General features: G+C 42.5%; 1 protein-coding gene across 1 annotated transcript in view; it reads left to right on the top strand.

Annotated features, from left to right (window-relative positions):
- Nucleotides 1–14,672, top strand: part of LOC311112330 (nuclear factor erythroid 2-related factor 2-like) — a 34,369-nt gene extending 19,697 nt beyond the window's left edge. Inside the window, exon 5 of the mRNA XM_084155392.1 lies at nt 13,068–14,672. Coding sequence (XP_084011518.1) covers nt 13,068–14,294 — 1,227 coding nt within the window. The 3' untranslated portion in view covers nt 14,295–14,672. The remainder of the gene's footprint in view (nt 1–13,067) is intronic.
- The last annotated feature ends 6,983 nt before the right edge of the window (nt 14,673–21,655 follow it).

The raw sequence follows: 21,655 nt of genomic DNA, 5'->3' as shown, positions 1-21,655 counted from the left end.
ATCATGAGAACGGTGAGGAATCAGCCCAGAACTACACGGGAGGATCTTGTCAATGATCTCAAGGCAGCTGGGACCATAGTCACCAAGGAAACAATTGGTAACACACTACGCCGTGAAGGACTGAAATCCTGCAGCGCCCGCAAGGTCCCCCTGCTCAAGAAAGCACATATACAGGCCAGTCTGAAGTTTGCCAATGAACATCTGAATGATTCAGAGGAGAACTGGGTGAAAGTGTTGTGGTCAGATGAGACCAAAATCAAGTTCTTTGGCATCAACTCAACTCGCCGTGTTTGGAGGAGGAGGAATGCTGCCTATGACCCCAAGAACACCATCCCCACCGTCAAACATGGAGGTGGAAACATTATGCTTTGGGGGTGTTTTTCTGCTAAGGGGACAGGACAACTTCACCGCATCAAAGGGACGATGGACGGGGCCATGTACCATCAAATCTTGGGTGAGAACCTCCTTCCCTCAGCCAGGACATTGAAAATGGGTCGTGGATGGGTATTCCTGCATGACAATAACCCAAAACTCATGGCCAAGGCAACAAAGGAGTGGCTCAAGAAGAAGCACATTAAGGTCCTGGAGTGGCCTAGCCAGTCTCCAGACCTTAATCCCATAGAAAATCTGTGGAGGGAGCTGAAGGTTCGAGTTGCCAAATGTCAGGCTCAAAACCTTAATGACTTGGAGAAGATCTGCAAAGAGGAGTGGGACGAAATCCCTCCTGAGATGTGTGCAAACCTGGTGGCCAACTACAAGAAACGTCTGACCTCTGTGATTGTCAACAAGGGTTTTGCCACCAAGTCATGTTTTGCAGAGGGGTCAAATACTTATTTCCCTCATTAAAATGCAAATCAATTCATAACATTTTTGACATGCGTTTTTCTGGATTTTTTTGTTGTTATTCTGTCTCACTGTTCAAATAAACCTACCATGAAAATTATAGACTGATCATGTCTTTGTCAGTGGGCAAACATACAAAATCAGCAGGGGATCAAATACTTTTTTCCCTCACTGTATAGGACTTGCTTTACTGTGGCTATATACAGGGGGGGGGGGGGGGGGGGGGGGGGGGAGTATTTATTCAGCCACCAATTGTGCAAGTTCTCCCACTTAAAAAGATGAGAGAGGCCTGTAATTTTCATCATAGGTACACGTCAACTATGACAGACAAATTGAGATTTTTTTTCTCCAGAAAATCACATTGTAGGATTTTTTATGCATTTATTTGCAAATTATGGTGGAAAATAAGTATTTGGTCACCTACAAACAAGCAAGATTTCTGGCTCTCACAGACCTGTAACTTCTTCTTTAAGAGGCTCCTCTGTCCACTCGTTACCTGTATTAATGCCACCTGTTTGAACTTGTTATCAGTATAAAAGACACCTGTCCACAACCTCAAACAGTCACACTCCAAACTCCACTATGGCCAAGACCAAAGAGCTGTCAAAGGACACCAGAAACAAAATTGTAGACCTGCACCAGGCTGGGAAGACTGAATCTGCAATAGGTAAGCAGCTTGGTTTGAAGAAATCAACTGTGGGAGCAATTATTAGGAAATGGAAGACATACAAGACCACTGATAATCTCCCTCGATCTGGGGCTCCACGCAAGATCTCACCCCGTGGGGTCAAAATGATCACAAGAGCGGTGAGCAAAAATCCCAGAACCACACGGGGGGACCTAGTGAATGACCTGCAGAGAGCTGGGACCAAAGTAACAAAGCCTACCATCAGTAACACACTACGCCGCCAGGGACTCAAATCCTGCAGTGCCAGACGTGTCCCCCTGCTTAAGCCAGTACATGTCCAGGCCGTCTGAAGTTTGCTAGAGTGCATTTGGATGATCCAGAAGAGGATTGGGAGAATGTCATATGGTCAGATGAAACCAAAATAGAACTTTTTGGTAAAAACTCAACTCGTCGTGTTTGGAGGACAAAGAATGCTGAGTTGCATCCAAAGAACACCATACCTACTGTGAAGCATGGGGGTGGAAACATCATACTTTGGGGCTGTTTTTCTGCAAAGGGACCAGGACGACTGATCCGTGTAAAGGCAAGAATGAATGGGGCCATGTATCGTGAGAATTTGAGTGAAAACCTCCTTCCATCAGCAAGGGCATTGAAGATGAAACGTGGCTGGGTCTTTCAGCATGACAATGATCCCAAACACACCGCCCGGGCAACGAAGGAGTGGCTTCGTAAGAAGCATTTCAAGGTCCTGGAGTGGCCTAGCCAGTCTCCAGATCTCAACCCCATAGAAAATCTTTGGAGGGAGTTGAAAGTCTGTGTTGCCCAGCGACAGCCCCAAAACCTCACTGCTCTAGAGGAGATCTGCATGGAGGAATGGGCCAAAATACCAGCAACAGTGTGTGAAAACCTTGTGAAGACTTACAGAAAACGTTTGACCTGTGTCATTGCCAACAAAGGGTATATAACAAAGTATTGAGAAACATTTGTTATTGACCAAATACTTATTTTCCACCATAATTTGCAAATAAATTCATTAAAAATCAGGCCTCATCTTTTTAAGTGGGAGAACATGCACAATTGGTGGCTGACTAAATACTTTTTTTCCCCACTGTAGATACTTTTGTACCTGTTTCCTCCAGCATCTTCACAAGGTCCTTGTTCTGGGATTGATTTGCAATTTTCGCACCAAAGTACGTTCATTTCTAGGAGAAAGAACGCGTCTCCTTCCTGAGCGGTATGATGGCTACGTGGTCCCATCGTGTTTATACTTGCGTACTATTGTTTGTATAGATGAAGGTGGTACATTCAGGCGTTTGGAAATTGCTCTCAAGGATGATCCAGACTTGTGGAGGTCTACAATATTTTTTTCTGAGGTTTTGGCTTATTTCTTTTGATTTTCCAATGATGTCAAGCAAAGAGGCACTGACTTTGAAGGTAGGCCTTGACATACATCCACAGGTACACCTCCAATTGACTCAAATGATGTCAATTAGCCTATCAGAAGCTTCTAAAGCCATGACATCATTTTCTGGAATTTTCAAGTTGTTTAAAGGCACAGTCAACTTAGTGTATGTAAACTTCTGACCCACTGGAATTGTGATACAGTGAATTATAAGTTAAATAATCTGTCTGTAAACAATTGTTGGAAACATTACCTGTGTCATGCACAAAGTAGATGTCCTAAGCGACTTGCCAAAACTATAGTATGTTAACGAGACATTTGTGGAGTGGTTGAAAAACGAGTTTGAATGACTCCAACCTAAGTGTATGTAAACTTCCGACTTCAACTGTAGGTACTACACAATGGAGAAATTCATAAGGCCACAACAAGCCCTGTTCAGTCAGGTAATGGACACCTAAAGAATGTTTGAGCGGCTGCTGCAGCAGGGCGGGCGAGGACACACCACAAGCACGCCTTTGTTTGAACAAATTTGAAGAGGAAGAGTTTGGCAGCAGCCAGGTGTTTTTGTCTCCATCCTCTGGTAATTGGAGGAAAAAAGTAGACTTCCTGATAATTATCTTTTATTTATGACCTTAACCTTTATTAACTTTCTCAAACAAGTATTATTGTGCATCACACCAAATATACATACCCCACATGCAAGAAAATACATTTGCCAAATTTTATGTGGTATAGCTTTGTTAGAACTCATCAAAACTCTGCAAAGATGTCGAGACAATGTGATTTAGACGTGTGGTATGAAAAATGTTGTGATATCATATATTCTGAAATGTGAATAAAGAATACACCCCCAAGTCCAGGAAAGCTTACATCCCGAACAAGCCTTATTGGAATGATGTGGTAAGGGACCTATGATCTGTATTGCGCAAGGCTGAGCACTTAATTCTACAGTAAAGATAGGAATACAAGATAACATTTTAGAAAGGAATTTAAGAAAAAGCATCATGTGTTTGATAAAGACTCTGCCTATTCAAACAGATATTACACCTTTAGGAGATACAGACAAGAAATCCTCAACAGTTCTGGAACCAAATAAGTTAGGACCAAAACAACATAAGAAAATTCCAATGAAAGTCAGAGACGAACACGGGGGCTGAACTCCGATATTACGCAGGTACTGTATGAGTGGGAGAAGGGATTTGCAAGTTTGTTCTCAGGTAACGAAAATGTGGCGTATATTGTTCCCTGTAAACTAAACTGGAAAACACAATGTCATACTCAGAACCCTATTATGTATGTAACCCGTACCTAAATGAGGAGCTGTCCGTGGCAGAATTAAGAAGGCGATTGACGCAGCAATAAATGAGAAAGCATTTGGATTTCATGAAGTTCCTAGTGAAGTCTTAAAATCCCCTACATTAACTGAAGTTCTACATGGTTTGCTCTTAATTTATTTAGAGTACAGTATACTGCCATCCACTTGGTATAAGGCCATAGTGAATCCCATTACCAAATCTTTAAAAAATTACCCGAGAGTGCACTGAACTGGAGAGGCATACAGTGGCTTGCGAAAGTATTCACCCCACTTGGCATTTTTCCTATTTTGTAGCCTTACAACCTGGAATTAAAAATGTTTTTTGGGGGGGAGTTTGTATCATTTGATATACACAACATGCCTACCACTTTGAAGATGCAAAATAATTTTTGGGGTGAAACAAACAAGAAATAAGACAAAAAAACAGAACTTGAGCGTTCATAACTATTCACCCCCCCAAAGTCAATACTTTGTTGAGCTACCTTTTGCAGCAATTACAGCTGCAAGTCTCTCTTGGGGTATGTCTCTATAAGCTTGGCACATCTGGCCACTGGGATTTTTGCCCATTCTTCAAGGCAAAACTGCTCTAGCTCCTTCAAGTTGGATGGGTTCCACTGGTGTACAGCAATCTTTAAGTCATACCACAGATTCTCAATTGGATTGAGGTCTGGGCTTTGACTAGGCCATTCCAAGACATTTAAATGTTTCCCCTTAAACCACTCGAGTGTTGCTTTAGCAGTATGCTTAGGGTCATTGTCCTGCTGGAAGGTGAACCTCCGTCCCAGTCTCAAATCTATGGAAGACTGGAACAGGATTCCCTCAAGAATTTCTCTGCATTTAGCACCATCCATCATTCCTTCAATTCTGACCAGTTTCCCAGTCCCTGCTGATGGAAAAACATCCCCACAGCATGATGCTGCCACCACCATGCTTCACTGTGGGGATGGTGTTCTCGTGTGATGAGAGGTGTTGGGTTTGCGCCAGACATAGCGATTTCCTTGATTCCCAAAAAGCTCCATTTTAGTCTCATCTGACCAGAATACCTTCTTCCATATGTTTGGGGAGTCTTCCAAATGCCTTTTGGCAAACACCAAACATGTTTGCTTATTTTTTTCTTTAAGCAATGGCTTTTTTCTGGCCACTCTTCCGTAAAGCCCAGCTCTGTGGAGTGTACGGCTTAAAGTGGTCTTATGGACAGATACTCCAATCTCCGCTGTGGAGCGTTGCAAGTCCTTCAGGGTTATCTTTGGTCTCTTTGTTGCCTCTCTGATTAATGCCCTCCTTGCCTGGTCCGTGAATTTTGGTGGGCGGCCCTCTCTTGGCAGGTTTGTTGTGGTGCCATATTCTTTCCATTTTTTAAACAATGGATTTAATGGTGCTCCGTGGGATGTTCAAAGTTTCTGATATTTTTTTATAACACAACCCTGACCACTATGTCCCTGACCTGTTTGGAGAACTCCTTGGTCTTCATGGTGCCGCTTGCTTGGTGGTGTCCCTTACTTAGTGGTGTTGCAGACTCTGGAGCCTTTCAGAACAGGTGTGTATATATACTGAGATCATATGACAGATCATGTGACACTTAGATTGCACACAGGTGGACTTTATTTAAATAATTATGTGACTTCTGAAGGTAATTGGTTGCACCAGATCTTATTTAGGGGCTTCATAGCAAAGGGGATGAATACATACAGTGGGGAGAACAAGTATTTGATACACTGCCAATTTTGCAGGTTTTCCTACTTACAAAGCATGTAGAGGTCTGTAATTTTTATCATAGGTACACTTCAACTGTGAGAGACGGAATCTAAAACAAAAATCCAGAAAATCACATTGTATGATTTTTAAGTAATTAATTTGCATTTTATTGCATGACATAAGTATTTGATACATCAGAAAAGCAGAACTTAATATTTGGTACAGAAACCTTTGTTTGCAATTACAGAGATCATACGTTTCCTGTAGGTCTTGACCAGGATTGCACACACTGCAGCAGGGATTTTGGCCCACTCCTCCATACAGACCTTCTCCAGATCCTTCAGGTTTCGGGGCTGTCGCTGGGCAATACGGACTTTCAGCTCCCTCCAAAGATTTTCTATTGGGTTCAGGTCTAGAGACTGGCTAGGCCACTCCAGGACCTTGAGATGCTTCTTATGGAGCCACTCCTTAGTTGCCCTGGCTGTGTGTTTCGGGTCGTTGTCATGCTGGAAGACCCAGCCACGACCCATCTTCAATGCTCTTACTGAGGGAAGGAGGTTGTTGGCCAAGATCTCGCGATACATGGCCCCATCCATCCTCCCCTCAATACGGTGCAGTCGTTCTGTACTCTTTACAGAAAAGCATCCCCAAAGCATGATATTTCCACCTCCATGCTTCACGGTTGGGATGGTGTTCTTGGGGTTGTACTCATCCTTCTTCTTCCTCCAAACACGGCGAGTGGAGTTTAGACCAAAAAGCTCTATTTTTGTCTCATCAGACCACATGACCTTCTCCCATTCCTCCTCTGGATCATCCAGATGGTCATTGGCAAACTTCAGACGGGCCTGGACATGCGCTGGCTTGAGCAGGGGGACCTTGCGTGCGCTGCAGGATTTTAATTAATGATGGCGTAGTGTGTTACTAATGGTTTTCTTTGAGACTGTGGTCCCAGCTCTCTTCAGGTCATTGACCAGGTCCTGCCGTGTTGTTCTGGGCTGATCCCTCACCTTCCTCATGATCATTGACGCCCCACGAGTTGAGATCTTGCATGGAGCCCCAGACCGAGGGTGATTGAGCGTCATCTTACACTTCTTCCATTTTCTAATAATTGCGCCAACAGTTGTTGACTTCTCACCAAGCTGCTTGCCTATTGTCCTGTAGCCCATCCCAGCCTTGTACAGGTCTACAATTTTATCCCTGATGTCCTTACACAGCTCTCTGGTCTTGACCATTGTGGAGAGGTTGGAGTCTGTTTGATTGAGTGTGTGGACAGGTGTCTTTTATACAGGTAACGAGTTCAAACAGGTGCAGTTAATACAGGTAATGAGTGGAGAACAGGAGGGCTTCTTATAGAAAAACTAACAGGTCTGTGAGAGCTGGAATTCTTACTGGTTGGTAGGTGATCAAATACTTGTGTCTTGCAATAAAATGCAAATTATTACTTTAAAATCATACAATGTGATTTTCTGGATTTTTGTTTTAGATCCCGTCTCTCACAGTTGAAGTGTACCTATGATAAAGATTACAGACCTCTACATGCTTTGTAAGTAGGAAAACCTTCAAAATCGGCAGTGTATCAAATACTTGTTCTCCCCACTGTATGTACGCACCACTTTTCCGTTATTAATTTTTTAGAATTATGTGAAGTAAATTTTTCATTTCACTTCACCAATTTGGACTATTTTGTGTATGTCCATTACATTCAATCCAATTTTTTAAAATTAAATTACAGGTTGTAATGCAACAAAATAGGAAAAACGGCAAGGGGGATGAATACTTTTGCAAGGCACTGTAAGTTTACTAGGTAAAATCTATAAATTATATTCATCCATCCTCAACAGTAGGTTAATTACCTTTTTGGAGGATCAAAACGTTCTGGTGGAAGACAATTAATGAACTTGCACCTGTGGAACGGTCGTTAAGACACTAACAGCTTACAGATGGTAGGAAATTAAGGTCACAGTTATGAAAACTTAGGACACTAAAGAGGCCTTTCTACTGACTCTGAAAAACTAAAAAAGAAAGATGACCAGGGTCCCTGCTCATCTGTGTGAACGTGCCTTAGGCATGCTGCAAGGAGGCATGAGGACTGCTGATGAGGCCAGGGCAATAAATTGCAATGTCCGTACTGTAAGACAGTGCTACAGGGAGACAGGACAGACAGCTAATCGTCCTCGCAGTGGCAGACCATGTGTAACAACCCTGCACAGGATTGGTACATCCGAACATCACACCTGCGGGACAGGTACAGGATGGCAACAACAACTGCCCGAGTTACACCAGGAACGTACAATCCCTCCATCAGTGCTCAGACTGTCCACAATAGGCTGAGAAAGGCTGGACTGAGGGCTTGTAGGCCTGTTATAAGGCAGGTCCTCACCAGACATCACCGGCAACAATGTCGCCTATGGGTACAAACCCACCGTCGCTGGACCAGACAGGACTGGCAAAAAGTGCTCTTCACTGACGAGTCGCGGTTTTGTCTCACAAGGGGTGATGGTCAGAGTCACATTTATCATCGAAGAAATGAGTGTTACACCGAGGCCTGTACTCTGGAGCGGGATCGATTTGGAGGTGGAGGGTCCGTCATTACATTTAAAAAATTTTAGTAATTTAGCAGACGCTCTTATCCAGAGCGACTTACAGTGAGTGCATACATTTTTTTTTCATGGTCTGGGGTGGTGTGTCACAGCATCATCGGACTGAGCTTGTTGTCATTGCAGGCAATCTGGCGTTACAAGGAAGACATCCTCCTCCCTCATGTGGTATCCTTCCTGCAGGCTCATCCTGACATGACCCTCCATTATGACAGTGCCACCAGCCATAATGCTCGTTCTGTGCGTGATTTCCTGCAAGACAGGAATGTCAGTGTTCTGCCATGGCCAGCGAAGAGCCAGGATCTCAATCCCATTGAGGACGTCTAGGACCTGTTGGATCGGAGGGTGAGGGCTAGGGCCATTCCCCCCCAGAAATGTCTGGGAACTTGCAGGTGCCTTGGTGGAAGAGTGGGGTAACATCTCACAGCAAGAACTGGCAAATCTGGTGCAGTCCATGAGTAGGAGATGCACTGCATACTGACTGTTACTTTTTGACCCCCCCTACCCCCCTTTGTTCAGGGACACATTATTAAATTTCTGTTAGTCACATGTCTGTGGAACTTGTTCAGTTTATGTCTGTTGTTGAATCTTGTTTTGGACTAAAGGAAACAGCAGAGGGTGCACCCCTCTATCCACATCGACGGGACCGCAGTGAAGGTGGAAAGCTTCAAGTTCCTTGTCGTACACATCACTGACTAACTGAAATGGTCCACCCACGCAGACAGTGTGGTGATGAAGGCTCAACAGAGCCTCTTCAACCTCAGGAGGCTGAAAAAATGTATTGGCACCTAAAACCCTCAAACTTTTACAGATGCACAATTGAGAGCATCCTGTTGGGCTGTATCACCGCCTGGCAACTGCACTGCCCGCAACTGCAGGGCTCTCCAGAGGATGGTGCGGTCTGCCGAACGCATTATCGGGGGCAAACTACCCACCCTCCAAGACACCTCAGCACCCGATGTCACAGGAAGGCCAAAAATATCATCAAGGAGTGTGCAAAGCTGTCATCAAGGCAATGGGTGGCTATTTGAAGAATCTCAATGCGAGCCGGGTCAGAAAGGACACGCTCGGTGTGGGAATGTGGTGAGGAAACATGGCCGGAGTTTCCATGACATCCTGGATGGAGGATGGAGGGTGTCTGCACGTTCCAGAACACACAGGGTTTCCATACATATTCCCTGGTCTCCCAGGATTCATAGGTTCACTAACACAAGGGTTAAACAAGGATATATAAGTAAGTTCATGTGAGTAGATGTTTCAAACTGGCTGATTGTCAGGGAGCCATAATATATCAGGAGAGTACGGAAAAATAATACATTTACATATACAGTGCATTCAGAAAGTATTTAGACTCCTAGACTTTTTCCACATTTGGTTATTATTAAAATGGATTAAATCTCATCTACACAAAATACCACATAATGACAAAGCGAAAAACAGGTTTTTAGAATTTCATGCTAGAAAATTAAAACCTTATTTACGTAAGTATTCAGACCCTTTGCTATGAGACTCAACATTTTTCTCAGGTACATCCTGTTTCCTTTGATCATCCTTGAGATGTTTCTGCAACTTGATTGGAGTCCACCTGTGGTAAATTCAATTGATTGGAAAGGCACACACCTGTCTATATAAGGCTCCACAGTTGACAGTGCATGTCAGAGCAAAAACCAAGCCATGAGGTCGAAGGAATTGTCCGTAGAGCTCCGAGACAGGATTGTGTCGAGGCACAGATCTGGTGAAGGGTACCAAAACATTTCTACAGCATTGAAGGTCCCCAAGAACACAGTGGCCTCCATCATTCTTAAATGGATGAAGTTTGGAACCACCAAGACTCTTCGTAGAGTTGGCCGCCCGGCCAAACTGAGTAATCGGGGGAGAAGGTCCTTGGTCAGGGAGGTGACCAAGTACCCGATGGTCACTCTGACAGAGCTCCAGAGTTCCTCTGTGGAGATGGGAGAACCTTCCAGAAGGACAACCATCTCTGCAGCACTCCACCAATCAGGCCTTTATGGTAGAGTGGCCACTCCTCAGTAAAAGACACAAGACCGCCCACTTTGAGTTTGCCAAAAGGTACCTAAAGACTCTCAGATCATGAGAAACAAGTATCTCTGGTCTGATGAAACCAAGATTGAACTATTTGGCCTGAATGCCAAGCGTCACGTCTGGAGGAAACCATGCACCATCCCTACGGTGAAGCATGGTGGTGGCAGCATCTTGCTGTGGTGATATTTTTCAGCGGCAGAGACTGGGAGACTTGTCAGGATCGAGGGAAAGTTGAACAGAGCAAAGTACAGAGAGCTCCTTGATGAAAACCTGCTCCAGAGCGCTCAGGACCTCAGACTGGAGCGAAGGTTAACCTTCCAACAGGACAACGACCCTAAGCATACAGCCAAGACAATGCAGGGGTGGCTTCGGGACTAGTCCCTGAATGTCCTTGAGTGGCCCAGCCAGAGCCCGGAATTGAACCCGATCAAACATCTCTGTGATAGATCTGAAAATAGCTGTGCAGTGACACTCCCCATCCAACCTGACAGTGCTTGAGAGGATCTGCGGAGAAACTCCCCAAATACAGGTCTGCCAAGCTTGTAGCGTCATACCCAAGAAGAATCGAGGCTGTAATCGCTACCAAAGGTGCTTCAACAAAGTACTGAGTAAAGGGTCTGAATATTTACAGTACCAGTCAAAAGTTTGGACACACCTACTCATTCAAGGGTTTTTCTTTATTTTTACTATTTTCTACGTTGTGGCGAACCAGTTTCATCATAGCGCTTGATGGTTTTTGCGACTGCGCTTGAAAAAACGTTCAAAGTTCTTAATGTTCTATATTGACTGACCTTAATGTCTTAAAGTGATGATGGACTGTTGTTTCTCTTTGCTTATGTGAGCTGTTCTTGCTATAATATGGTATTTTACCAAATAGGGCTATCTTCTGTGTACCCCCCTACCTTGTCACTACACAACTGATTGGCTCAAACGCATTAAGAAGGAAATAAATTCCACAAATTAACTTTTAAGAAGGCACAGCTGTTAATTGAAATGCATTCCAGGTGACTACCTCATGAAGCTGGTTGAGAGAATGCCAAGGGTGTGCAAAGCTGTCATCAAGGCAAAGAGTGGCTATTTGAAGAATCTCAAATATAAAATATATTTAGATTTGTTGAAAACTTTTTTGTTTACTACATGATTCCATATGTGTTGTTTCATAGTTTTGATGTCTTTGCTATTATTTTGCAATGTAAAAAATAGGAAAAATAAAGAAGAACCCTTGAATGAGTAGGTGTGTCCAAACTTTTTACTGGTAGTGTATGTAAATGTATATTTCAGTTTTTTATTTGTAATCTAAAAACCTGTTTTTGCTTTGTCATTATGGGGTATTGTGTGTAGATGTATTGATTTATTTTTCATCTATGTGATGTGCACTGCTCAGAACACCGGAAGAATTATCACAGAATTATCACTGTGAATTATTGTAATGTTTGTTTGTGTAAATTAAGGGTTGCCAACTGGTGATTTGACACACATAAAATGTAATTAATTCATCATGATAGTATTGATCCAAATAATGATGAAGATTTTTCAGTAAACAATTGGATAAACAAAGTTAATCACACATGACAAACATGGAATCGGAATTGGGCATGGGTGCTCTCTGTTGCTGGGCAGGAACTTGATTGGTTCCTTTCGCTGGGTTTGTGTGTATTAAGTGGGGATCAGACCTCGGGTCGAATTCCTCGCTCTTACCTAATCCATGGCTGTCCTACCTTATCAGAGACTGAAACCAGACTGTTGCCTTTTGCCTCTCTCCTCAAACAAAGTCCTGAGAGCAGAGTCAGAGTTGAACAGCGTTCAGACTAATCATGAGTAAATACAGCATGACTGGAGGGGAGAGAGGAGTTGAGTTTGGTTATGTTTGAGAGATTGAGTGTGGACCTGTCATGTCCAACAATCAATCTTCAGGTCAAGCCAGGGTGAGCCGGGGTTGAACAGAGTTTAAACTGAACATGATTATTTTTGCATGACAAGGGCTTGATTGATTGTACTACTATTGATTCTAAACTGAATAAAAGTCAAATTTAGCCGCTATCATAGACAAAGGAAGTGGGCGGAGCGGTAGAGAGGGGGAAACTGAGGATGGTGGTGGGGGAACCCAAGAGGGAGGGGCTTTATGCTAAGATGTATGTGAATATGACGATATAAACGGAGAGCTGAGAGGTAGACGTGAGATGCTTTGCAAATCATCTCGGCTTTTGTCTATTTGTAATAAAGTATCTTAATTCTAAAAAAATTCTGAAATAATTTTGATTTTTTGATTAGTATAAGGACTACATTTTCCACATCAATAGAAAGCAATTTTCAGCCATGACTGTACATAGTCTTGAACTAGAATGGCAATGCTATCCAATTTTAGATAATCATTTTACCCATTGTTTATAAGGGTTGCCCACTAGAGATACAAGTGTCTTGTTTTTACTATGATAATGAAAACATGAAATTAACAGTATCACCTTTCAATATACTAAAATATGCTACAATGTACATAGGTCACTGACTGTTTTCTAATTCTTTGATTTCCTCTATTTTCAACAGCAGTGCCTAAATATGCAAGCATCAGAGATCCTGGATCAGAATGGCTGTACCAGCACAAGCATGCCCCTAGTGGTGCAGGACCCTAACTACAGCTTCTACTTGCCTGAGCTCCCAGGCTTGGTCACAAACGTAGATACTACACCACCCGTCCCACTCATCAACAGCTTCAATGGGATGGTTCCCCCTGACAACCTCAACCAAATGACTCTGAAAGCCCCGGAGCTCAACGCAACCTACACCACAGACAGCCTCTGTGAGCTGTTCTACACTGACCCCTCAAACACAAAACCAAGCTCCCCCATGTTACCCTGTACTTCCAATGAGGCCTACCCACTGGAGGAAGTGAGACACAAACCCCTGGAACCGTCAGAAATACATGTCCCCCAATTTTCCCTGACCGATGGACACAAGACTGCTACAGAGTTCCCTGACTCTGACTCCGGTCTGTCAATGGATACAAGCCCCAATGTCAGCTCGCCTAGGAAATCCCATCAGGACGATGGTGCTATGGGATACAGCGACTCAGACCTGGAGGAGATGGACAGCAACCCAGGCAGCAACCAGTCTGAGTACAGAGATATGTTCTCACTGTCTCTCCATGGAGAAGAACAACAGTCCTCCACTTACAACGACGATCCATCATCGCATCTTCCGGCAAACAGCCTACCCTGCACAAAAAGTGAGCTCGTAGAGGGCAACGGCCACAAACTGCGCCCCTTCACCAAAGATAAGCCGAGGAGGCGCTCTGCAGGCCGCCAGTCCCGTCTGTCCAGAGACGAACACCGGGCCAAGGCCCTGGGGATCCCCTTTGCTGTGGAGCTCATTATCAACCTGCCTGTGGACGACTTCAATGACCTTATGTCCAAGCACCAGCTTAACGAGGCCCAGCTAGTCCTGGTCCGAGACATCCGCCGACGGGGAAAGAACAAGGTGGCAGCCCAGAACTGCCGCAAGCGCAAGATGGAGAGCATCTCGGGCCTGGAGGGGGAGCTTGACGCCCTGCGCGACAAGAAGGAGCGCTTGCTCAGGGAGAGGGCCCAGATGGACGGCAGTCTGAAGGAGCTAAAGGAGCAGCTGGGGAGTCTGTACCTGGAGGTGTTCAGTCTGCTGAGAGACGAGGAGGGGAAGCCCTACTGTCCCAGTGACTACTCCCTCCAGCAGACCTCCGATGGCAGGATGTTCCTCGTGCCACGCGTTAAAAAGACACTTGAGGGTGACGACAAATAGTCTCTTCCAGAACCCATTGCACTGCTTTCATTACTTTGGTTCATACCTACTCTACAAGACTACCATGCTCAAAGTTCTATGCTAGACTATCGATTTTATATATGTTGCTTGAGGAGTAGTGAAACAGAGTGTTATTTAGCTTAATTACACTTGGTTAATGCAAAAATATTGTCAATGTTGAAATTTCTCCTTATTTTGTACAACAATACTTTTTTTTGTTCCTTTCCTCAAAGCTTTGCAAATAGATTAGTACCCTATTTGCTATTGAGACATGATGACGTCTGTATGTCTGTATGTCTGTATGTATGTATGTATGTATGTAAATACAGTACCAGTCAAAAGTTTGGACACACCTATTCATTAAAGGGTTTTTCTTTATTTTTACTATTTTCTACCTTGTGGAATAATAGTGAAGACATCCAAACTATGAAATAACACATATGGAATCATGTAGTAACCAAAAAAGAATCACAAATATTTTTATATTTGTGATTCTTCAAAGTAGCCACCCTTTGCCTTGATGACAGCTTTGCACGCTTTTGGCATTCTCTCAACCAGCTTCACCTGGAATGCTTTTCCAACAGTCTTGAAGGAGTTCCCACATATGTGAGGACTTGTTGGCTGCTTTTCCTTCACTCTGACGTCTGACTCATCCCAAACCGTCTCAATTGGTTAGAGGTCGGGTGATTGTGGAGGCTAGGTCATCTGATGCAGCACTCCATCACTCTCCTTCTGGGTAAAATAGCCCTTACACAGCCTGGAGGTATTGGGTCATTGTCCTGTTGAAAAACAAATGATAGTCCCACTAAGCGTATCGCTGCAGAATGCTGTGGTAGCCATGCTGGTTAAGTGTGCCTTGAATTCTAAATAAATCACAGACAGTGTCACCAGCAAAACACCATCACGCCTCATCCTCAATGCTTCACGGTGGGAACTACACATGCGGAGATCATCCGTTCACCTACTCTGCGTCTCACAAAGACACGACGGTTGGAACCAAAAATCTCCAAAGGACAGATTTCCACCGGTCTAATGTCCGTTGCTTGTGTTTCTTAGCCCAAGCAAGTCTCTTCTTATTATTGGTGTCCTTTAGTAGTGGTTTCTTTGCAGCAATTTGACCATGAAGGCCTGATTCACACTGTCTCCTCTGAATAGTTGATGTTGAGATGTGTCTGTTACTTGAACTCTGAAGCATTTATTTGGGCTGCAATTTCTGAGGCTGGTAACTAATGAACTTATCCTCTGCAGCAGAGGTAACTCTGGGTCTTCCTGCCCTGTGCCGGTCCTCATCAGAGCCAGTTTCATCAAAGCGCTTGATGATTTTTGCAACTGCACTTGAAGAAACGTTCAAAGATCTTGAAATTTTCCGGATTGACTGACCTTCATGTTTTAAAGTAATGATTGACTGTCGTTTCTCTTTGCTTATTTGAGCTGTTCTTGCCATAATATGGACTTGGTCTTTTAACAAATAGGGCTATTTTCTGTATGCCACCCCTACCTTGTCACAACGCAACTGATTGGCTCAAACCCGTTAAGAAGGAAAGTAATTCCACAACTTAACTTTTAAGAAGGCACACCTGTTAATTGAAATGCATTCCAGGTGAAGCTGGTTGAGAGAATGCCAAGAGTGTGAAAAAATGCTGTCATCAAGGCAAAGGGTGGCTACTTTGAAGAAACTCAAATATAAAATATATTTGGATTTGTTTTAACACTTTTTTTTGGTTACTAGATGATTCCATGTGTGTTATTTCATAGTTTTGATGTCTTCACTACTATTCTACAATGTAGAAAATAGTAAAACATTAAGAAAAACCCTTGAATGAGTAGGTGTCCAAACTTTTGACTGGTACTGTATTGTATATACAGTCCATTCTGAAAGTATTCAGACCCCTTCACTTTTCCCACATTTTGTTACTTTACAGCCTTATTCTAAAATGGATTACATTATTTGTTTACTCATCAATCTACACACAACATCCCATAATATTATTTTTTTGTGTACAAATGTATTAAAAATAAAAACAGAAATACATTATATACGTAAGGATTCAGACCCTTTGCCATGAGACTCGATATTGAGCTCAGGTGCATCCTGTTTCCATTGATCATCCTTGAGATGTTTCTAAAACTTGATTGGAGTCTACCTGTGGCAAATTCAATTGATTGGACATGATTTGGAAAGGCACACACCTGTCTGTAGTTTCCACCGTGAAGCATTGAGCAGGAGGTGTGATGGTGTTTTGCTGGTGACACTGTCTGTGATTTATTTAGAATTCAAGCACACTTAACCAGCATGGCTACCACAGCATTCTGCAGTGATACGCCATCCCATCTGGTTTGGGTCTGAATACTTTCCGAATGTACTGTATAATCATATTTTCTGTAAAGAAAAGTACCCCTTTTTTCTCCCCAATCTTAGTATGCATGTTATTTTGCTGCAAGTGCTTTTGTCTATTTTATACATGATTTTGCTTTAAATAACTGTATAACTGCTATGGTATTTCCTGACTCTCTTGTGTTTTATATTGAAATAAACTGCCTTATATAAATGTGAGGTTTCTCTTTCTATGCCCCATGAACACATACTACACACTCCATTAAAATGTTATACACATGGATACATGCTCTGTGTTGTTAAATTAATCATACCTAATCTATTTAATTGTATGCAAAACAAACACCAGCATTTTCTTTCCTTTGATCAACTTTACATTGGTCATGGACTCCCTCACTATTTCAAATAACCATTCCCTCAAAAGCCACAACCTTGAGTTAACAATTGACTGTTGGTTAACAGTTTAGATTGGAAAGGTCATCAGCTATTTAATTTGTAATCTCTCAAGTAGGTTAAAACAATACCCTCATCAGCACTTCCAGAGGAATTCTCATAAAGGACAATGACAGCCAACAAATATAATCTGAAGAACCTCAAAACCTTAGCATTCACTTTGAAGATCAGGGTGATGTTTCATATGATATACAGAACATTTGGAAAGTATGCAGACCCCTTGACATTTTCCAAATGTTGTTACGTTACAACCTTATTCTAAAATGGATTTAAAAATATATAAATAATAATCAATCTACACACAATACCCGATAATGACGAAGCGAAAACAGGTTTGTAATAATTTTTGGAAATGTATAAAAAATGATAATACAAAAATACCTTATTTACATAAGTATTCAGACCCTTTGCTATGAGACTCGAAAAATTGAGCTCAGGTGCATCCTGTTTCCATTGATCATCCTTGAGATGTTTCTACAACTTGATTGGAGTCTACCTGTGGCAAATTCAATTGATTGGACATGATTTGGAAAGGCACATATAAGGTCTATATAAGGTCTCACAGTTGACAGTGCATGTCAGAACAAAAACCAAGCCATGAGGTCAAAGGAATTATCCGTAGAGCTCGGAGACAGGATTGTGTCGAAGCACAGATCTGGGGAAGGTACCAAAACATTTCTGCAGCATTGAAGGTCCCCAAGAACACAGTGGCCTCCATCATTCTTAAATGGAAAAAGTTTGGAACCACAAAGACTCTTCCTAGAGCTGGCTGCCCGGCCAAACTGAGCAATCGGGAGAGAAGGGCCTTGGTCAGGGAGGTGACCAAGAACACGATGGTCACTCTGACAGAGCTGCACAGTTCCTCTGTGGAGATGGTTGTCCTTCTGGAAGGGTCTCCCATTTCTGCAGCACTCCACCAATCAGGTCTATATGGTAGAGTGGCCAGATGGAAGCCACTCCTCAGTAAAAGGCACATGACAGCCCACCGTTCCTACAGTGAAGCATGGTGGTGGCAGCATCATGCTGTGGGGGGTTTGAGTGGCAGGGACTAGGAGACTAGTCCGGATCGAGGAAAAGATGAACGGAGCAAAGTACAGAGAGATCCTTGATGAAAACCTGCTCCAGAGCGCTAAGGACCTCAGACTGGGGCGAAGGTTCACCTTCCAACAGGACAACGACCCAAAGCACACAGCCAAGACAACGCAGGGATGGCTTCGGGACAAGTCTCTGAATGTCCTTGAGTGGCACAGCCAGAGCCCGGACTTGAACCCGATCGAACATCTCTGGAGAGACCTGAAAATAGCTGTACAGCAACACTCCCCATCCAACCTGACAGAGCTTGAGAGGATCTGCAGAGAATAATGGGAGAAACTCCCCAAAAACAGGTGTGCCAAGCTTGTAGCGTCATACCCAAGAAGACTCGATGCTGTAATCGCTGCCAAAGGTCCTTCAACAAAGTACTGAGTAAAGGGTCTGAATACTTATGTACATCTGATATTTCAGTTTTTTATTTGTAATACATTTGCAAACATTTCTGTTTTTGCGTTGTCATTATGGGGTATTGTGTGTAGATTGATGAGGGAAAAAAACTATTCGTAACGTAACAAAGTGGAAAAAGTCAAGGGGTCTGAATATTTTCAGAGTATTGGTAACCATCTATACGCAATGTGAAAATAAACATTTGTATAGTGAAGTGTAGACTAAATTACACATTTTAATTAAATTAGACCTTCGATTCAAATTCAATTCAAATTCTGCTTCCTGTAAGGCGTGTGCAATTCAAATTCAAGAGTTTAATTGAAATTCAAGAGCAATTTGCAACTAAATTCTGAATCGACCCCAACCATGCTAACTAGGGGAGGATACCCCATGTTCTTGAAGTATACAACAGATAAAATGACGGGTGTTTTCATGTAAGGCTTTGTTGAAATTTGTGCAAATAAAGGTTGAAAGATCATCTCCACCCCATTTATATTGTTCTCCTCCTTTCATGTCTAAGTGGAGGTTCATTACCCTTACCGTAAAAACAGTCTTCTGGCAAACAGTTGTCGCAAAACTTTGGCCAATTTGCCACAAATGTGTGGCAAGCTCATATTTTCACATGCAAATTAGTTTTGTCGCAAACTGTTGCGGTAAATTTGCGGAACATTCTGTTTGCTGCAAACTCAGTATGAATATGCACATTAGACCAGGTTTTTGGTTACTGTGTGTTAAACATTGAAATGTTTGAACATAAACCAAGTCACAAAACTTTAAATTAACTTACTACACAGAGAAAAAAATTAAATATACTAAATGTAGTAAATATTCTAAACAACATGTATTCAATGTCTTTAACAGATAAAACAAAGTAATCCAATACAACTTGAAATCATCAGCATGGTAATGGAGAAAAAATACAGGATATTTCCCAAATAAATTGTTTAATATTTTTATGTAGCTACAACATTTACATGAGAGAAATGGGAACACTATGAGGACGTTGACCTTAGGATGTTTAAAGGGACAACTACATCATATTATTTACATGAGCCAAGTGATAACTGAGCAATAGATTAACCAATGGAAGTTGAAAAGATAATTAACAACATTTTAATAATTAAAACAACAAAAACTAAATCAAACCCAGTTCCGAACTATTGCCTTTTTGAGTGAACTTTGGAGATGTTCCCTGTGGAAGTCCTTCGTCCAAAGCTTGTTAAATGCATGCACTGAAACAAAACAAAATTAGGATACTGAAAACAATTACTGAAAACTATTAATATTTTAAAAGGTAGAAATTGAGTTATGCCTAATATGGCAATTCGGTCCGTGTGTTTAAGGGTAATTCCTATTTTATTAATCTCATCAAGGTCAAACAAGGAAATTAATAGTTGTATATTTTTTCTAGTTGAACACCAAAATGAAAATTGGATATCAACTTGTTTTCTCGTTTATTGTTTCCAAATTGGGCATCGAGTCACAGAAAACAGATAATGACAAAATGTGTCAAATTTGTTCATACCTTTAAGTACATGCCCCTTAATATAATATTCACGGTGTATAGCTGGTGTGTTTTGAGTCCGGGTTGAGCTGCAATGTCGGCAGCACAGAGAAATTATTTGACATTTATGTGACAGGAAGATCAAAATAGTAATGTTAGCTAAGATGCTTAACTTATCATGAAGTTAGCATGCCAATAGAACGAACTCAACAACAACTGAACAAAGTTTGATTGCACTACGTGGCTAGCTAGCATTAGCCGGCTAAGGTTACTGCTGACTAGCTAGCAAGCTGGTTAACTGTCTAGCTAGCAGTCTGGCTAGTGGAAGTAAGTTAGTCCCTCATGCTAGCTTAACCTGCTACAAGTTGAAGTGGCCTGGCCAGAGGTACCTGCTTCAGAAAAGTGAGATTTCTACATTACTTTCTGTAGCTAACTTAGCTAGATCTTCTCTTTGACTGGTGCTTATTGACTGAGTAGGCTAATAATGAACTGCAGTTACTGTAAATTGTTACTGATAGGTGCCTGCAGGAGAAGGACACAGTATGGCATCTGACCAGATAATCATGAACTTCATCCAGTTACATCAGCCAATACAGTAAGTTAAAATCAGACTTTTTATTGGTGTGGGTATAATCCACAAACCTTTCCTGCTTACTGAAAGGCAGATGTAGAAAAGGCATAATAATGTTTTTCAAAATGTTTACAAATGTATTAAAAATGAAAAGCTGAAATGTCTTGAGTTAATAAGTATTCAGCCCCTTTGTTATAGCAATCCTAAATAAGTCCAGGAGTAAACACATTTGCTTAACAAGTCACACTGACAAGAGTAGTAGGTTAAGGCCCAGTTCTCTGTGACATTTTAGAGACAGCAATCCTAAATAAGTCCAGGAGTAAACACATTTGCTTAACAAGTCACACTGACAAGAGTAGTAGGTTAAGGCCCAGTTCTCTGTGACATTTTAGAGACACACTTGCTTATGCCCACCCACACACTCGTGAAGTAGTTTCACTTTCACACAGAAACGGAGAACAAAGAAGAATGAACGTTGAGAGGGAATTGATTAAAGAAAAGAAGAAGAAGAAAAATGAATTGGGAATTTATTAAAATAATTATTAAAGGTTAAATATGTTAAAGGTTGGAAACAGTGGGAAATATACACTGGAAGATATTAAAGGGTGAATGCCGCAGCCCGTCTGGTGTTCAACCTTCCCAAGTTCTCTCACGTCACCCCCCTCCTCCACACACTCCACTGGCTTCCAGTTGAAGCTCGCATCCGTTACAAGACCATGGTGCTTGCCTTTGGAGCAGCGAGGGGAACGGCACCTCTGTACCTTCGGGCTCTGATCAGTCCCTACACCCAAACGAGGGCATTGCGTTAAACCACCTCTGGCCTGCTGGCTCCCCTTCCTCTGCGGAAGCATAGTTCCCGCTCAGCCCAGTCAAAACTGTTCGCTGCTCTGGCACCCCAATGGTGGAACAAGCTCCCTCACGACGCCAGGACAGCGGAGTCACTCACCACCTTCCGGAGACATTTGAAACCCCACCTCTTTAAGGAATACCTGGGATAGGATAAAGCAATCCTTCTACCC

The sequence above is a fragment of the Coregonus lavaretus genome, assembly GCF_964263955.1.
Source record: "Coregonus lavaretus genome assembly, chromosome: 38".
Lineage (NCBI taxonomy): Eukaryota > Metazoa > Chordata > Actinopteri > Salmoniformes > Salmonidae > Coregonus > Coregonus lavaretus.
Note: the sequence above shows the minus strand (reverse complement) of the source record. Positions and strands in the feature narration are given on the sequence as shown.